The following is a 17,717-nucleotide window of genomic DNA, read 5'->3' on the forward strand; positions in this document are numbered from 1 at the left end:
AATTATCTGAAGTGCAGGCAGAGAACAAACAATTCAAAGGAAGGGAAATAATAGAATAATTGATATGGACAAAATAAAAAAAGAGATGAACAGAACCAAATGTTGATTATTCGCCACATCCAGTGAAACAGAAAAATCTTCAGCAGAATAATTTGTTCTAAAAAGTTAAGATACATATAAACAGTTTTTAATAAAGAGAGTAGGAAGTATAACTAAAAAGTGGCCAAAATCTTACCAGTTAATTAGATAGTAATTGTGACAATTCCATGTCATTGCCTCAGAAAACTGAAATGAAGAATTTCTTAAGTATCTCTTATCAAAACTGATAGAGTTGCATACACTTGTACGCTTTTGAAAACTAAGCTTTTAAAAATCATTTCCCAGAATACCTTGATTGAGGGAGCCATTATAGGGCTAGCAAGAAAAGTGGCACTAGGGAAATTTCCAGGAATCCACAAGGATGACCCCAGCTAAGACCCTAAGCAATAGAGGAGAGGGTGCCCGGACTGGTCTTGCCCTGTAATCAGATTGATGGCTATCTTCAATGTCACCATAGAACCTCCATACAGCAACCGATGGAAGCAGAGGCAGAGACCTGCAGTGGAGTACTGGGCTGACCTCCCAGAGTCCAGTCGAAGAGGGGGTAGCAAGAATATGAGCAAACTGGTCAAGACCATGATGGGGATACACACTGAAACATCTGACCTGAGCTAGTGGGAGTTCGCTAACTCCAGACTGACTGTAGGGGAACTTGCATACAACCAAACTAGGCCCTCTGAATGCAGGTGATAGTTGGGTAGCTGGGACAGTCTGTGGGCCATTGGCAGTAGGATCAGGTTTTATCCCTAGTGCTTGAACTGGCTTTTTGAAGCCCATTTCTCTTTGGAGGGATACATTTCTCAGTCTAGATACAGGGGCAGAGGGCCTTGGTCCTGACTCAAAGTGAAGTATCAGGCTTTGTTGACTCCCCATGGGAAGCCTTAACCTGTTTGAGGAGTAGATGGGGAATAGAGTGGGCAGGAGGTGGGGGGAAGGAGAGGGAGAGGGAACTAGGATTGGTATGTAAAATGATAAAAGATTGTTTTTTAAAAAAAATAATAAAAAGAGGGAAAAAAATCATTGCCCAGAACTAACTAATGAAGTCATCAGATTCGTGGTTTGGAGACACACTCTAGCAACTATTGTAACAACGGTGCTCCCTACTGTACAGTGACTGTCTCTAATACCAGACAGAGCTGAGATACTCTGTTGCAACAACAGTGCTCCCTACTGTACAGTGACTGTCTCTAATTCCAGACAGGGCAGAGATACTCTGTTGTAACAACGGTGCTCCCTACTATACAGTAACTGTCTCTAATACTAGACAGAGCTGAGATACTCTGTTGTTAACAACGGTGCTGCCTACTATACAGTGACTGTCTCTAATACCAGACAGAGCTGAGATACTCTGTTGTAATAACCGTGCTCCCTAATATACAGTGACTGTCTCTAATACCAGACAGAGCTGAGATATTCTGTTGTAATAATGGTGCTCCCTACTGTATAGTGACTGTCTCTAATAACAGACAAAGCAGAAACATTCTCCAGCAGACTAAATGAATCCAGTATACCATTGATATCTGCGTGAAGACATAGAAGTATAACCCATGGTAGGAATGAGATTAGTATAAAGTATAAAAACATAGTAAAAACAATTAAACATCTGACTATGCCTATGCCCCAGCAGTTTGCCTCTCAGAACAGTGTGATGTGTGGTCCAAGAAACATATAAGTGTGTTCATAGTATTATTGTTAGCATCAAGAAAATTCTGAAATAATTCTAATGGCCATTGACTGGACAGGGATTAAACTGTAATATACAATATTGAAAGTCAGTGGATTGTTGGCTAAACTCCTCAATGTAGATGAGAAAGAATGTTTCAAAAGACTGCATGTAGACAAAACTCAGGGAAACTAAGCAATATGTTAAGACAATATTTGTGATAAAAACCAGAGAGAAAAGGAGATAATAAACACATATCTCAATATACTGCCATTCCTGCAGATTGTAGATAATTATATTGGCTCCTACTATAGTGGTAATTAATTGAGATAATGAATAATGTATTCTTTAATTACTAATGCTTGAAAATATCTGTATATAGTTTGTACTAAAACATACAAAAAGAAAGATTTGTTTATAAAATTACTTTCAATCATTGAGATTCGATTATGAAGTGAATATATGAAATTTACTATGGAAAACAATCTTCAGGGGCAAGTAATACTAGCCCTTTTAACAGGTACGATGAAGCTAAAAGAAAGGAAGCAGTTTGTTAATGTCACAAGTGAGGCAGCATGTACTGTGATGAGGGACAAAACTAGACTATGACAGCAGTTCATGGCGGTTAGCCTGTAGTCCTGTGGAAGATTGATACTGCCCCCTGCTGTTGGGCGAAAATGTCTATGTGATTTTGAAAACTGATCACATAGAGTCAGTTTTCTAATAGATCTATATTTCAAAGCTGGGACATTTGTACCTGCCACTGTTAACAAGACTTAGAAATTTTAAAGCAAGGTTTGCCTTAAATTGTGTATAAGATTTCTCAAACTGAAAAAACAATAGTTTTAGGCACTAGGGAGATTGCTCAGTGTTTTGAGTACCTACTGCTCTCACAGGGGAATTAAACAATTAATTCCCAGCACCCACACGGCAACTCACAACCATCTCTAACTTCAGTTCCAGGGATCTGAAGCCCCCTCCATGGGCACCAGGCATGTACATAGAACACACATATGTGATGTAGTCAAAACACCCATTGATAAACATAAATAAAAATTAAAGTTTTTCTAAAATAGCTTCAGCGCTAGAGAGATAGTTCAGTGGTCAAGAGTGCCTGCTGCTCTTGAGAAGATCCAGGTTCAGTTGCTAGTACCCACAGCAGGTAGCTCACAACCACCCCTAACTCCACATCCAGGGGATCCAATGTCTCCTGGCCCCTGTGGGGAACCTTCATGCACAGTGGTACCCATAAACTGACTCAGATACATCTACATACACATGAATAAAAAATAAATCGAGGACCTGAAGCACCAGAGCATGCGTCAGGGACAGAGGCAGGTTGGGAGATCCAAGCTGCCAGAGCAGCTCTTTTTCAATGGTTTCTAGGTCCTGTGGCCATAAGACAATTAAACTCAGAGATGAGCCTGGCATAATGGTACATACCCTTAATTCCAGCACTCAGGAGGCAGAGGCAGGCAGATCTCTGAGTCCCAGGACAGCCGGGGCTACACAGAGAAACCCCGTCTTGAAAATCAAATGACACCTCCCTGAGGGCCTAAGAACCTCCGAGGTTTAACCTTGACTACAGGAACAATAATCTAGCAGAGAACAGCAAATGAATTAATAACACTGAGGAGAATTTAAACGCAGGGATGGCTGGCTTACCAGTGTCACACATTAGAACTGACCCTTGAAGGCGATGTGCTTGTGGAGACTCATCTGCAGGAAAGAAGGCAGAATTTTATTTGGTCAGAGAAAATCTAGCCTTGTGGTGGCAGAGTGTGACTGTTCACTGTTTCTCACTTGAGAACTGTGAGGTAGAGCAAGATGTGTGTGGATCCAGTGCCTTGCACAGTTCTTTGCACCACATTGCAAAACTTCCTACTTGAAGTTGTTCACGCTGTTGAACAGCTTATTGCAACGAAGTGAGAGGCATCCAGACTTTAGGTACATCCAGATTCATAAATGCACAGAGATGTTTCTTCCCATCATGGAAGGACGTTTTGAATACCTTTGGGGGCAGCTGATTTGCAGATAATTTTGAAATTTTCTAAAACATCCTGCTTCCTGAAGATAAATGTCAGGAGATTCATCCTCTTAGTGAAGAAGAATCACAGCTTTCCCAGAAAGGAAACTGCAGAGATGCAGGAATGTGCAGCAAATGCTGGAACTGCAGAGATGCAGTTGTGTGTAGTGAATATTGGAACTGAAGATACAGGAGTGTGCGGCGAATACTGGAGCTGCAGAGATGCAGGAGTGTGCAGTGAATGCTAGGAATGCAGGAATGCAGGAGTGTGTAGCAAATACTGGAACTGCAGGGATGTAAGAGTTGCAGCAAATACTGGAGCTGCAGAGATGCAGAGAGTGTAGCGAATACTGGAGCTGCAGGGATGCAAGAGTGTGTGGCTGAATACTGAAACTGCAGAGATACTGACCGTGGTAGCGTGAATGTAATTGGCTCCAAAATCTCATAGGGAGTAGCACTATTAGGAGGTGTGGCTTTCTTGGAGTAGGTATGGCCTCATTGAAGGAAGTGTGTCACTGTGGGGGTGGGCTTCCTCAGTGTCACAGTTGGTTTCCTGTTGCCCACAAGATGTAGCTGTCTCAGCTCCAGCACCATCAGCCACGACGCTTCCACTGTGATAATAATGGTCTGAAACTATAAGCCACCCCAATTAAGTGCTTTCTTTCTGAGAGTTGCCGTAGTCATGGTGTCCCTTCACAGTGTTAGAAAACCCTAAGACACTGAGTATGTGGCAGAATTATGTACTAAGCAGGCATTTCTTTCAGAAGAAGAGCAAAAAACTGGTCCAGCCAAACTCAGAAACTTTATCTGATGAGCTTGAAATTGGTGCCAAGATCATGGAACTAGTGATTTTAGGGAGAATTTGGTGTCCCTGGTCCAGAACTCCTGAAGACTCCAGAATATTAAAGACAACCTTATAGAAGAGAAAGTGTGATGTGCACTTGAATGCATTGGCACAGGAGACCACTTTCTAAATATAACCCCAGTAGCACAGACACTGAGAGAAACAATTAATAAATAGGACCTCCTGAAACTGAGAAGCTTGTATAAAGCAAGTCAACAAGACAAAATGGCAGACTACAGAGTGGGAAAAGATCTTCACCAAACTCACATTGAACAGAGGACTGATCTCCAAAATATACAAAGAACTCAAGAACTTGGTCATCAAAAGAACAAATAATCTAATTTTAAAAATGGGGTACTAAGCCAGGCGGTGGTGGCGCACGCCTTTAATCCCAGCACTCGGGAGGCAGAGGCAGGCGGATCTCTGTGAGTTCGAGACCAGCCTGGTCTACAAGAGCTAGTTCCAGGACAGGCTCCAAAACCACAGAGAAACCCTGTCTCGAAAAACCAAAAAAAAAAAAAATGGGGTACTAGCCTAAACAGAGAACTCTGAACAGAGGAATCTAAAATGGCTGAAAGATACTTAAGGAAATCATCAACATCCTTAGTCATAAGAAAAATGTAAATCAAAACTCTGAGATTCCATCTTACACCTGTAAGAATGGCCAAGATCAAAACGCTGATGACAGCTTATGCTGGAGAGGTTGTGGGGTAAAGGGAACACTCTTCCATTGCTGGTGGGAGTGCGAACTGGTACATCTGCTTTGTAAATCAATATGGTAATTTCTCAGAAAATTAGGAAACAACCTACCTCAAGACCCAGCAATACCACTTTGGGGTATATACCCAAAGGATGCTCAATCATACCAGAAGGAAATGTTCAACTATGTTCATAGCAGCATTGTTTATCATAGCCAGAACCTGGAAACAACCTAAATGCCCCTCAACTGAAGAATGGATAAAGAAAAAAAATGTGGTACATTTACACAGTGGAGTACTACACAGCAGAAAAAAAATGACATCTTGAAATTTGTGGACAAATATGATCTAGAAAACATCATATTGAGTGAGGTAACCCAAATCCAGAAAGATGAATATAATATGTACTTACTCATAAGTGGCTTTTAGACATAAAGCAAAGAAAAACCAGCCTACAATTCACAATCCCAGAGAACTTAGACAACAAAGAAGACCCTAAGAGAGACACATAAGGATCTAATCTTCATGGGAAGTAGAAAAAGACAAGATCTCCTGAGTAAATTGGAAGCGTGGGCATTCTAGGAGAGGATAGAAGGGGAGGAGAAAAGACAGGAGGGAGTGGAGAAACAAGTCAAGGTGAAAGGGGCCTGGAGAGATAGCTCAGTGGTTAGAGTCCTGCTCTTCCAGAGTACCTCTGGGTAATTCCAAACACCCACAAGACCTGCCAGATGCTCCAACTCCAGTTCCAGGAAACAGGTACCAGGCATGCACATGGTGGATAAACATTCGTAGAGGCAAAACTCCCACATACATAAAAATAAAGGCAATGTGGGAAGGAGGACAAATATCTTAATTTCTCAATAGTAAAAGACACGAACTTTTTAAAGTAGCTTTTCTTTGCTTATGTTTGCTTCTTCTGTTTTAGTCTTCATTTCTGAAGTGTTTACACAGGGCCTTGAACTAGTCTTGAAAACATCTGTCCATGAGGTCTCTACCCAATATGTGGGAAGAAATTCTTGGTTTGGCAGTGCCTATGATTTGGGTGTGCCTAAAGAAGTGAAGGTAGAAGATACTTGTAAAGTTATCCTTTGGTCATGAATGTTTTGTGGCCTCCGTAAAAAAAAGGGTCAAACAGGTAACTCCTTCACTACCCAGTCACACTGTGTGCCAGCTAACACAGACCTTTGTTTTTGCTAGTCACTAATAATTTCATTTGTAGGAGGAAGTTTATAAAAGGTTGAAAGAAGGAAGTAGCAAAAACCAACGTTGGTCTTTGATATCAAAGAAAGAAGTTGTTTCTGGTCCCAGAATAAGTATTTTCAACGAACAAGCCCCGGGTAGTGTAAAGCAGTTAGCCTTGGAGTCCATCAGGAGAAGATGCAGGACAAGTGAAGCAGATCCCAGGTGGAGCGGAAAGTGTGGGCATGCATACCCAGAAATGAAAGAGTGTTTTTAGACTCTTGAGTTTACACCAATTTGTTAGTGGTATAGTTAGTTGTGAAACCTGCCTTGCACCTACTACTTAATTTACTTTTTGGTTAACTTCTGTAAGTATCAAATATATAGTGCCCAGCAGTCCAGGAGAACATCAGTTATTGCTTTGAAGCCATCATCTGCCATCTGTTTCTAATGAGTGGGATCTGGAGTTGGTTCCTTGTATACAGAAAGTATACAAGTATTGAGTATTAGAGTATTGATATTTGTAATTAGATGAAAACCTGTGTTTATCATCACAAAGTCCTGGTTAGGTCCTGTGCATTAAGTAACCCTTTCACTCTGAAAGGGAGAGGTGAGGGCAGGAGGTGAAGTTCAAGGTCATCTGAGACTATATAGTAGACCCCACCTCCCATTCCATTTCCCCAAATAACAGTCAAAAATGCAGAGTGCATATTAAGCTTCCTTGTTCAATTAAAATTATTCATCAGTAGTATTTTGAGATGTTTCGTTATGAAATAGATGAACATACTGCTGACGGTGTTCATCATTGATCTTAAGATGTCTTAGAATTTCTACAGTTAACCTTACCCTTGTGCTACTGTGTCTCCAGGGTTATCTTGAAGAACTCTTACGGCTTCGTGAGAACCAGCTTTCTGAATCTGTCTCTCAGAATAAAGTGCTGCTTCAGAGGATTGAAGATTCTGACCTGGCCCACAAGCTGGAGAAGGAACAGTTAGAATACATCATCGTGGAGCTTCAAGATCAGCTGTAAGTGAGGTTCTTTCCTAAGAATGGCGATGCGTAGACATGAGCGTGGAGTGGGCTCTGCTACACAGTCTAATTCCAGACATCTGCTTGCCGCTCAGAGCTTCTCGCTCTTTGTAAGAAAGTGGTTTTGTTCCTTACTAGAAAAGTCATCTGATTTCACTGTGGGGAAATTAGAAAACACACGGCGAAAATTAAAATCCCCTTCAGTTGTTCTGTGTAGTATGCACTCAAATACATGATTTCTACTTAAGTCTCTGTTTCTGCAGGCTGGGCATCAGGTTACTGACGCACATCCTCAGCCCTGAAGCACTCGTGGAGCTGAATTAGTTACTGATTGACTGCAAACATTGTACCTTATACCAGTATTACTCAAGTGCAGTCCTGATGGATGAAGCTGAAGGCAGGTTCTGCCGCGGCATCACTGTGCACATTTAATGCAATCTCCTCTGGAAGAATTTTGCAGCAGGCAGTTTTTAGATGAGCACAGCTATGGTGTGTGGAGAGTTGCCTTCTGGTATGAGCTCCTTCGCCTGTCACTGCTCAAAGCACTCACCCCAATGCTACCGTTTTGTCAAAATTGTGTTAATTTTTTTATAGTGAAAATTCTCCACATAATAGATTTTACTCTTGAAGGATATTTTTTTTAATTTAAAGCAACTATATTTATATTTGGGTGACATTCAACCTTAATAGAAATATAATCATCCCCATTATGAATCATTCTGCTTTGTGATTCATCTCCGTGTTATTCCCACCCGATCATAAGGAACAAAGCTACCCCTTGCAGTCCAGTTAACAGGAGGTGGAAGGGGGAGAGCCGAACTCAGGGGCGACTTAAGACCATGCTAGTCACATACCACAAATAAGTAGTAGACTTCTCGAGTCTGCTTTCAAACAACCTATTAGTCAGAGATGTGAGCCGAAGCTGTGGCCGGCCATGCTGACCTTCAGTGAGGGAGACAATATTCTTTTGTGAGCACACACTCTGGTTGTCAAAGGAGTCCTTTGTCTCTGTCCCTGCTGTCACTTCCTGTAGAGCCTTACCTGGGGTAGTAGGCTGTGTAGTTCATGAAGAGCTGCAGTGCCCGCTGGGCAGTGTGTGGTGGAGGGCTCCAGGGCCCAGGGACTCTGCTGGGCAGTGTGTGGTGGAGGGCTCCAGGGCCCAGGGACTCTGCTGGGCAGTGTGTGGTGGAGGGCTCCAAGGCCCAGGGACTCCGCTGGGCAGTGTGTGGTGGAGGGCTCCAGGGCCCAGGGACTCTGCTGGGCAGTGTGTGGTGGAGGGCTCCAGGGCCCAGGGACTCTGCTGGGCAGTGTGTGGTGGAGGGCTCCAGGGCCCAGGGACTCTGCTGGGCAGTGTGTGGTGGAGGGCTACAGTGCCCGCTGGGCAGTGTGCGGTGGAGGGCTGCAGTGCCCTGGGACTCTGCTGGGCAGTGTGTGGTGGAGGGCTGCAGTGCACTGGGACTCTGCTGGGCAGTGTGTGGTGGAGGGCTGAAGTGCCCTGGGACTCTGCTGGGCAGTGTGTGGTGGAGGGCTCCAGGGCCCAGGAACTGGAGAACAGAGACGGCTGATAAATGGCAGCATCAGTAGGAATCACGGCTGCAGAAGCTGGGAATGTGCAGGAGGAGACAGGCATGTGACTTTCATGGCAGCGGGGATAACCATTTCGATTTAAAGTGCCCCCCATTTGTACAAAGTATATCTCCTCAGCTGAACACTGAAAGACTGACACATATCTCACCTTCATGGTTTTTTTTTTTTTCAAATGATACTTCTATGCAGCCATGAATGCTCTGTCTGCAGACTTCATCTGGGTAAAGGCATCTCCTGATGGGCGGCCCGGGTATTCAATACCATGGGAACCCCATGCATTGTCCAGAATGCCCTCTACTGTGGCAGTGTAGGGAAGACCTCACACATATACAGTCTCTTACGTTTGTGGGGAGCACACATTGCTGAGGTAGTACCAGGATAATGGGAGGGCTTAGATGTGGAATCAGGGGCTGAGGAGAACCCATTCGGCTCCTGTTGCACTTGGGCAGTACTTCTGAAAAGCTCCATGTATCTTTTACCAGCAAGTAATTATGCTTCCGCAGGGAATTCTGAGTGTATTCCTCACAAGCAAAGAGCACAGAAGCATCTCCTGTCGTTCTACCATCAGGATGGGTGACAAAGAAGATGCCTTCCTTTCCCCCAGAGATGGGGCAATGCTGTCCTAGGAAGGCTACCGCCCCTTCAGCTGTGGCTGTGAAAGGGAGCATGCGGGTGATGACTTGCTTTTCCTTGGAGAGGAACTAGGCTACCTCACTGGATGTCTCTCCAGCAATCTTAAGAAAGTCTTCACCCATTGCTTTGTAAACCTCGAGGTACCAATTCCCATGGTTCCCTGTGTGATGTTTGTGCCTCTGTAGAGCTTGATCTCTGTGCTCCTCACTTACAAACCTGACCAGAGCGTCTCCATCGCTCCACTCCTGAGCATGCAGACAGAGTGCTGCACCTCCCTTGGCGATATTTAGTGCTTTGAAGAACCTTACAATGTCTTAATCAAAAGACTGCCAGGGCAAACCTTGAGCCCTCACGACCTACCGTGTTGTCAGCAGTGAGCTCCATCTTGCATGTACCACTTTCAGATTGTAGCTTACTCCCTCTGGATCTGAAATTTGTGATTGTAAGGTTCTGAGATCATCGCTAAAATTATGTTCCCCATATTTTCAACTTGAGACGCTCCACATCAGGAGACAGGGTCGTTTTACTCAAAGGTTAGGCTTTCCGCCATTGCTGCTAGGTCCAGCTTGTCAATATGAGGTGAGCCAAGGCAATATTTATTGAATTCTCTTTGAAGATCAAAAAAGGAATAGAAGCATTCAGGTAGTAGTAATGCATTCTTCTGGGAAGCCTCGGGATGCAAGATTTCCCTGACATGAAGCTGCCCATCAGTACACAAACAGAAGGAAGTCCCTACCCCAGTGTTCAGTTCATTGCTCGCTGATGGTTAAACTGTCCGGAAGGTTTGGTCCAGCTGTGGCATGAAAGACAGGTTTTAAGCATCTATTTTAGTTTCTTCTTTGCAATCCTCCGTCAGTTCCAACTGATCCAGTCTAACTAGTACTTTGTGCAACTGTCCCACCTTCTTGTTGGCCAAATCTAGGACTTTCCATAACAGCAGGATCAGCTCCTTCTCATCCGAACCTGGCTTGGCTTTTGTGGCCCCAGCAGTAATCCCAAAAAGCACCCGCAAATAATCCAGAGAGCCATCATGCCAATAGGTGGGGAAGGGGAGAAGGGGAGTTGGAAGTGAGAACAAGAAAACCTGTGCTAAAACCCTCTTCCAAGAGAGAAAGCACCCACCCCCGTCCTCACGGCCGCCAGGGCAAAAGGCAGTATCCAGCAACCCAAGCTTCTGGCAGGAACTCCACACCCAGGGCAGAAAGGGGATGGATAGAGGGAGCAGCAGGCTTGCCCTTGCTGTATCCAATTGCTGGTGCGTCTATGAGAAAAGCCGAGGAGCCGGTGGTACCCCCTTAAAGGATAAATTTTAAATATTAGACTTTCAGAAAAATTATAAGAACTAGTACACAGAATTTACATACTTACGTTCCAGGATTTATCAGATTTTAACATTTTGTCTTGTAATTCTCCCTCTCCTCACACATGCATGCAGATTTTTAACCATGTAGATGCTGTTAACATATCATGCCTTCTGCTTCTGTGTGTCTGAGATAGCCAAAGTTCGTGAGTCAGTTTTAACAGGTCAGATTGATTTCGTATTTCCGTTTCATTGACTGTTCTGAAATCGTCCCTCGGTGCACTTCTGTTTCCCTGTCACCAAATCCAATTCAAGTCCGTGTGTTCTATTTGGTTCCATTTTTTCTTCAGTCACTTTAACTTGGAGCAGTTTCTCGGTTTGTCTCACATGAGATTGATGCGGATCAGAAATGCAGGCCAGGGATTTTTATTGTACTGTAGTGTTCCTTGCGTTTGCTTTGATAAACTTGTCTCCCCTCTCCCCCCTCCCCCCCACAAAATCTAACAGAAGTTACTTTCGCCTTAAGGGTTTAATATCTGTCAGGCAGTGTGCACACCTTTAATCCTAGCACTCGGGAGGGGAGGCAGAGGCAGGCAGATCTCTGAGTTCAAGTTCAGCCTGGTCTACAAGAGCTAGTTCCAGGACAGGAACCAAAGCTACAGAGAAACCCTGTCTTGAAAAACAAAACAAAGCAAAACAAAAAGATAGTAATGTAGGAGATTGACATCAACAATCCCATAGTTGTTTAAAGAGTATCATATATAATAAAATGAATAGTTTGCTAACAGCCATGGATTTAGACCCTTGGGTAGAAGATTTGCTGTTTAAACAATTGTAAAACATGTACTGCAAACCTCAGAAATAGAGACCCATAAAACAATGTGTAAAATCTGAAAACCTCGTCCTATTCAACACCAATAAATATGAAGAATTATTAACAACCCTGATGCATTTTTTTCTTTAATGACTTAAAAATTTTAGTAATGGTAAATGTTCTGTGTGGTCTTGTGAGGGAAGGAACTGAAGAGTCTAAACAATATAAGAAAGAATCACTCATTGTTGAAGTAATTCAAGAACCTACCACATAGCTGTGAATCACAGTAAATATTGATGTTGCCATCTATCAGCTAGCAAAACAAAGTCACTGATGGTTTACAGTTTAGGATGAGTGGTGTAGATACCGGCAAGTGCGAGCGATGATGTCATCGTGGTCTACTTAAAAATGGATGTTGTGACCTGTCATAATCATTTGGTCATCTGTAATTTAGCAGATGATACTTGTTAATAAAGTTTAACTTAGAATCGTGTTATATTAACACAGTTGCATACTTCATTGTCCATATTAGAGCAGATACTAAGAAAATGCAGCGAGGACTAAGGAGATGGCTCTGTTGGTAAAGTTCTGACCTGAGTTTGATCCCATAACCTATGTGAAGAAGCCAGGTGCGGTGACACACACTTGTCATCCCAGCACTGGAAAGGGAAGGCGAGACAAGCCAGTTCCCAGGGCTCGCTGGCCAGCCCTCCAATCTGCTTGGCAAGCTCCAGGCTAGACGTAGATGCTGTTTGAAAAATAAAAGTGGTGGATGGTGCCCAGAGACCAGTACCAAAGGTTGTCTGGTAACCTATAGACGTGTGTGCAGATACAGATGTACACACATAGACATAAACACGCAGACAAAGAAAGCAGAAAAGAAAAAGCGCAGTCAGACTAGAAAGGTAAACCACGTTGCATTACTTCTTTTGAATATTTTTGGGAAATTCAGTAGAATACTAAATTTTCAAAGATAACCATATGATATGAATAGTACTCCATTGCTTCTTCACAGGATATATACCATTAAAATGCATATTCTCCTATTATTATTTTCAGCTTATAACACTGTATTTTATTTTCACATAATTTGCAAGATTGATGCATTTAAAAGGTTCTAGTTGTGGGCAAAAAAAAATATTTAAACATGTCATTTGTAGTATTGATAACTGGTGAGTGAGAACAGATTTAAAGGAGGAGAGTTCTTTTATTTTAATGAAGTTAAGTTGATATAAATTCAGATCAGAGCATTATAATCTTAAAATGTTAAATGTAATCTTTATAGTAACCAAAGAAAATATAGAGTATATGTGAGAGGAAATAAAACATTGTTTTACAAAAACATGAAAGAAAACAAGAATACCAGTAAATGAGGGAAGATAGCTTATAGTCATGAAAACAAACACCAAATCTATCTGAGTATCTATGTATTAGAAGTTAGGCTCTCTAAGAAACAGATTGGAAGCATAGGAGAAGAAATCATCTGGTCCAGAGGAACACAGTCTACAAGAGACTGTAAGCTCAAAGACAAAGAGGGGAAGGGTAGTAATTAATAGAACAGGTATAGTTACACAAGAGTCAGAGGAAATAGTTTAAAGCTGCAGAATTATGACTTTGAAAGACATTAATAAAAGCTCATATAGCTATACATTAATTGAAAGAGCATCAGAATTTATGTAGAAAAATGAACAGAATTGAAGGCAAAACAAGTTACATAATAATAGTTTGAGAATTCACTGACATTCTGAGCAATGACTATAAGAAGAAAGGAAGCAAAATATTTAAGCAACACATGAAGTCAGGTAGCATTGTACCCAGCATATACATTCTCAAGGGCCGTTCCAAGACATTATGTCTGTGAGAACACAGTTCTTAATAGATTTTTAAAGATAGCATGAAGTGTCTCCTCTAGCAAAAAGAAAGCAGAATGTGATTTATGGGTAAAATAGAATACTATCTAGCTTAAAATGGGAAGAAATTTGTGATACGCTACAATAGGGATGAAGGATATGCTACAGGATGTTATTCCTGCCAAATGAAAAAAAACACAAAAAACTGACCCCACTTACATGAGCAATATTGATCACTTTTCTCCTTGCTGTGTCCAAATAACTGAGAAGCAGCAGCTTCAGTGGGAGAGGGTTTTATTTTGTAGTTTAAGAGGATGAACTCCATCATGGGAGCAAAGTGCGGCTGCAGGATTGTGAAGCAGCTGGTAGCAGTGCGGCTTTCAGAAGGCAGAGAGCATGAGGAGGGCCTGCCTACCAAACCTCAAGTCTGCTGCCACGGAGTCTCTCTCTCTCTCTAAAGATTCTACAGCCTTCCACAAAGTGGCACCAGTTGGGAACCACAGCTAAAACATGAGCCTGTGGGGCATAATTTATAGTTGAAACAACAGTGAGTCAACATAGTAAAGGCACAGAGACAGAAAGTGGAATAGCCGAGCATTGCAGCACAGGCCTTACTATTTTCCTCCTGTTTTCATGGTGTGTGTGTGTGTGAGAGGGGGGGGGGGGAGAGAGGTTGATTTCAGGGATGACAGGGTTTTTTTGTTTTGTTTTGTTTTCAATACATACTGACTGTATTTCTGCTCCCTGCCCTCCTTGAGCTCACCCCTACAACCCAGATCCACTCCTCCATTTCCCTTCAGAAAAAACGCAGGCCTTCCAGGGATATCAGTCAGACATGACGTAACACGATACAAAGCCTCATATCCAGGCTGGATAAGGCAACCCGGTAGGAGAAAGGCGATTCCAAGAACAGGCAAAAAGAGTCAGAGACACTCCCACTGTTAGGAGCCCCCAAGAATACCCAGTTACACAGCCATAGCATATGCAGAGGGTCCTTGCTGCTTCCGTCTCTGAGCCCCTATGAGCTCCGCTTAGTTGATTCTGTGGGCCGTGTTCTTGTGGAGTTCTCAACTACTCTGACTCCTACAGTTCTTCCTTCTGATCTGTAGGGTTCTGTGAGCTCTGAGGGGAGGGACCTGATCGAGACTTCCATTTGGGCTGTCTCTCCATCTAATGTTTGACTGTGGGCCTCTGCTTCTGCTCCCATCCACTGCCAGCAGAGGCCTCTCTGAAGACGAATGGTATAAGCACTAATCTGGAAACCAGAAATACTCAAGTCTTTAGACGGATTCACAGGCAATAGCCTACAAGATACAAGTGTAGGAAATAGGAAAGGATTTTCTGCTAGGACTCTATTTGCTGAGGATTAAGACCTAGATTGACAAGTGGGACACATAAACCTAAGAAGCTTCTGTACAACTAAGGAAGCAATCATTATCAGTTGTGGAAGAATCCCACGGAGTGGGGTATCTTTACCAGCTGACAAAGAATTAATAGAACATGCAAATGTCTTTAATCCCAGCACACAGGAGACAGAGGAGGTGGATCTCTATGAGTTCCCAATCAGCCAATATTAAAGAGACCTTGTCTCAAACAAAACAAACAAAAAACACAATATAGTAATGGTTTCTAGGGCTAGGGAGAAAATCACTATTGCTGCATAATGGATAGATCTCATCTCAGGTTTACAAGAGCAGAGAGGACAGGGCCTGGTACTCTGCAGGCTCAGACAAGGGGATGATAGATTCCATTTGCCTACTCTGCAGAGTGAGTTCAAGGCCAGCCTGGGCAACGTAGTGAGACCTTATCTCAAAATGAAGAGACAAAAGATAGCTAAGGCCACACCACCAACCATACTAGACCCAAGCATCTATCAGCCAACAAAAGAGGAGGAAAGAACAAGAAGTTGATAATGGCTCTTGGTTTCACATCCTGTGAATGTGTCAAATATCACCAAGTATGGCACCAAAACTGGCAAGATGTTTTATAGTGTGTGAATTTTACCATGAAATCATTTTAAATTTAAAACATATCATTTGGTGTCTATAGCTATTAATGTTTTCATCGAGAAAGTGTCAGGTGTTTATATAAGAGTGACGTGAGCCCAGTTAGCCATTGCCCAGATTGGTCAGTTTCCTTTTCTTTCCTGAACTGTTTCTGAGGCAAGTCATGTCCTTTCATTCCTACATTCTTTACTAGACATCTCTTAAAACTAGACATTTTCTCACATACTCACAGCCAATGAAATTAGAAGCATTTTTTTATCACTCAATCTTCATTAATAACAAAATCCTTGCAGTTGTCTAAAAATATCTTTTCTGTAGTGTAATTTATTGAATCAGAATTGACTCCTCTTCTATTTCTATTAGATAACCTCTGTGTGCTCCTTATTCTAAGTCACTGGCTTCATTAGCATCAGCTCTGGGTGGGTTATCAGACTCCAGCCTTGGCCAGAACCTGATTTTAACAGGCTTCCCAGGGAGTTAAACGACTCATTAAAGTTTGAGGCATTCTCACATTTTGTAAAGCAGATTCTTGCATCATGATCAATGAGTTTTGGTTGTTACGAGTCACATGTATAAAAAGAACGTGAGAAGGAATAGAGACCAGGAGAGAATATAAATATCACATTAAGCCTGATCTACTCTCTAAGTAGCCAGCATGTGTCCAGATAGATGGAAGAGGTGGAAGAGAAAGTAAATAAATGTTTGGCCGTGGTAGAAAAGGTAGAGAGATACTGATGGCTTGCATTAAGGTCAAAAAATAAAATACTAAAGGTAAGTGGGTGATTGTCTGACTTATTCCCGCTGAGCTAAGAGCTGTAAGATCTGCTCTTAGTTTCACTTCTCACAGGTCCCCAAGCACGTCTTGTTCTGGATTCCCTTGAGAATTTATTATGTCAGATTCCTGCCTCTTACCATCCTTCCCTCCCCTCTATTCTTCTCTCTGCCACCCTGTTTCTCCCTATTCCTTTACCCCTTTGTTTTCTTCTTTGTCTCTGATGTAGTTGTTTAACATAAACCTTTTTTTATGTGTAATGGAAAAAATATAACAAGACAAAAAATTATACAGGAACTGAGACTTTCCAGTTATTGCTTTAGTTGGTGAGAGGCAGGATCCAGACAAATGCATACTAAAAAGCTTTCCTGGCATTATGTATTCAGGGCAGAAAATTGCTCTCAGGGGGCTCATGTAAGTATCCTATAGGTAGTATGTATTTCAGTTCCTATCATGGCATATTTGGGGAGCGCAGTGGTGATCCGTTTTAATGATCATAAGAATGGATATTGGATTCAAATGGTAACACCTGACTTCATGCCATCTGCCATCTGATGACTTGAGCCATTGGTGAACAATACCTAAAGCTTTGATTCATTGATTAACTGGGGTGTACACAGTGCTGCTACCTCACTGCTCTCCTTCCATACCTACTGGCTAGAATTGTATATGAAGAACTTTATTGATTGGGGCTCTTTGATTTCTATAGGACATTCCATGGATAAAGATATAGAAATCCTCATTACTTTTGCTTGTACTTAATGTTTGTCTTTTTAATGCTCTTGCATTTGTTTGGTAAGTACTAATTGAAAGTAGTGTGATAAGCCAGGCCCATTTCCAGGTGCTGATGATAGAAGGCAAGTAAAACTGTCACTGCCTTCACAGGGTTATCTTGGTTCAGAGCAGTGACTAGCAGTAACTAGTATCTGGAAGATGGTTCTGTTTCTTCCTGTAGTAGTAATTCCTAATTGCTTCATCTTTGATGACTTTCTATTTTTTAGACTTCATGTCTTTTACCGAGATGCCCTGCATTAAATGCATAAAACTCTGTGTTGTTATAGTTCTAATACGTTCTTTAATTTCATAAAATATTATAGCCCAAGATTTTTTTTAGTCTGCCATGTCTCAGAGCACCCAAATACACCAAGAATTGTGTCACATTAGACAAGTAACGGGAAATCACAGGTTTGCTGTAGTTCTGTCTCAGTTCATTCTCT

The 17,717-nt window shown here is 42.2% G+C and overlaps 1 protein-coding gene and 1 pseudogene across 2 annotated transcripts in view; one reads left to right on the forward strand and one right to left on the reverse strand.

Moving 5' to 3' along the window:
• LOC121434765 (RUN domain-containing protein 3B) overlaps positions 1–17,717 on the forward strand; it is a 158,332-nt gene that overhangs the window by 118,881 nt on the left and 21,734 nt on the right. For both annotated transcript variants that reach the window (XM_041633726.1, XM_041633727.1), the window contains exon 8: positions 7,378–7,535. In XM_041633726.1, coding sequence (XP_041489660.1) covers positions 7,378–7,535 — 158 coding nt within the window. The remainder of the gene's footprint in view (positions 1–7,377; positions 7,536–17,717) is intronic.
• LOC121434803 lies at positions 8,576–11,153 on the reverse strand (annotated as a pseudogene).

This window comes from Microtus oregoni, unplaced genomic scaffold, assembly GCF_018167655.1.
Source record: "Microtus oregoni isolate MIOR12 unplaced genomic scaffold, Mior012 000044F_ref0000062, whole genome shotgun sequence".
Lineage (NCBI taxonomy): Eukaryota > Metazoa > Chordata > Mammalia > Rodentia > Cricetidae > Microtus > Microtus oregoni.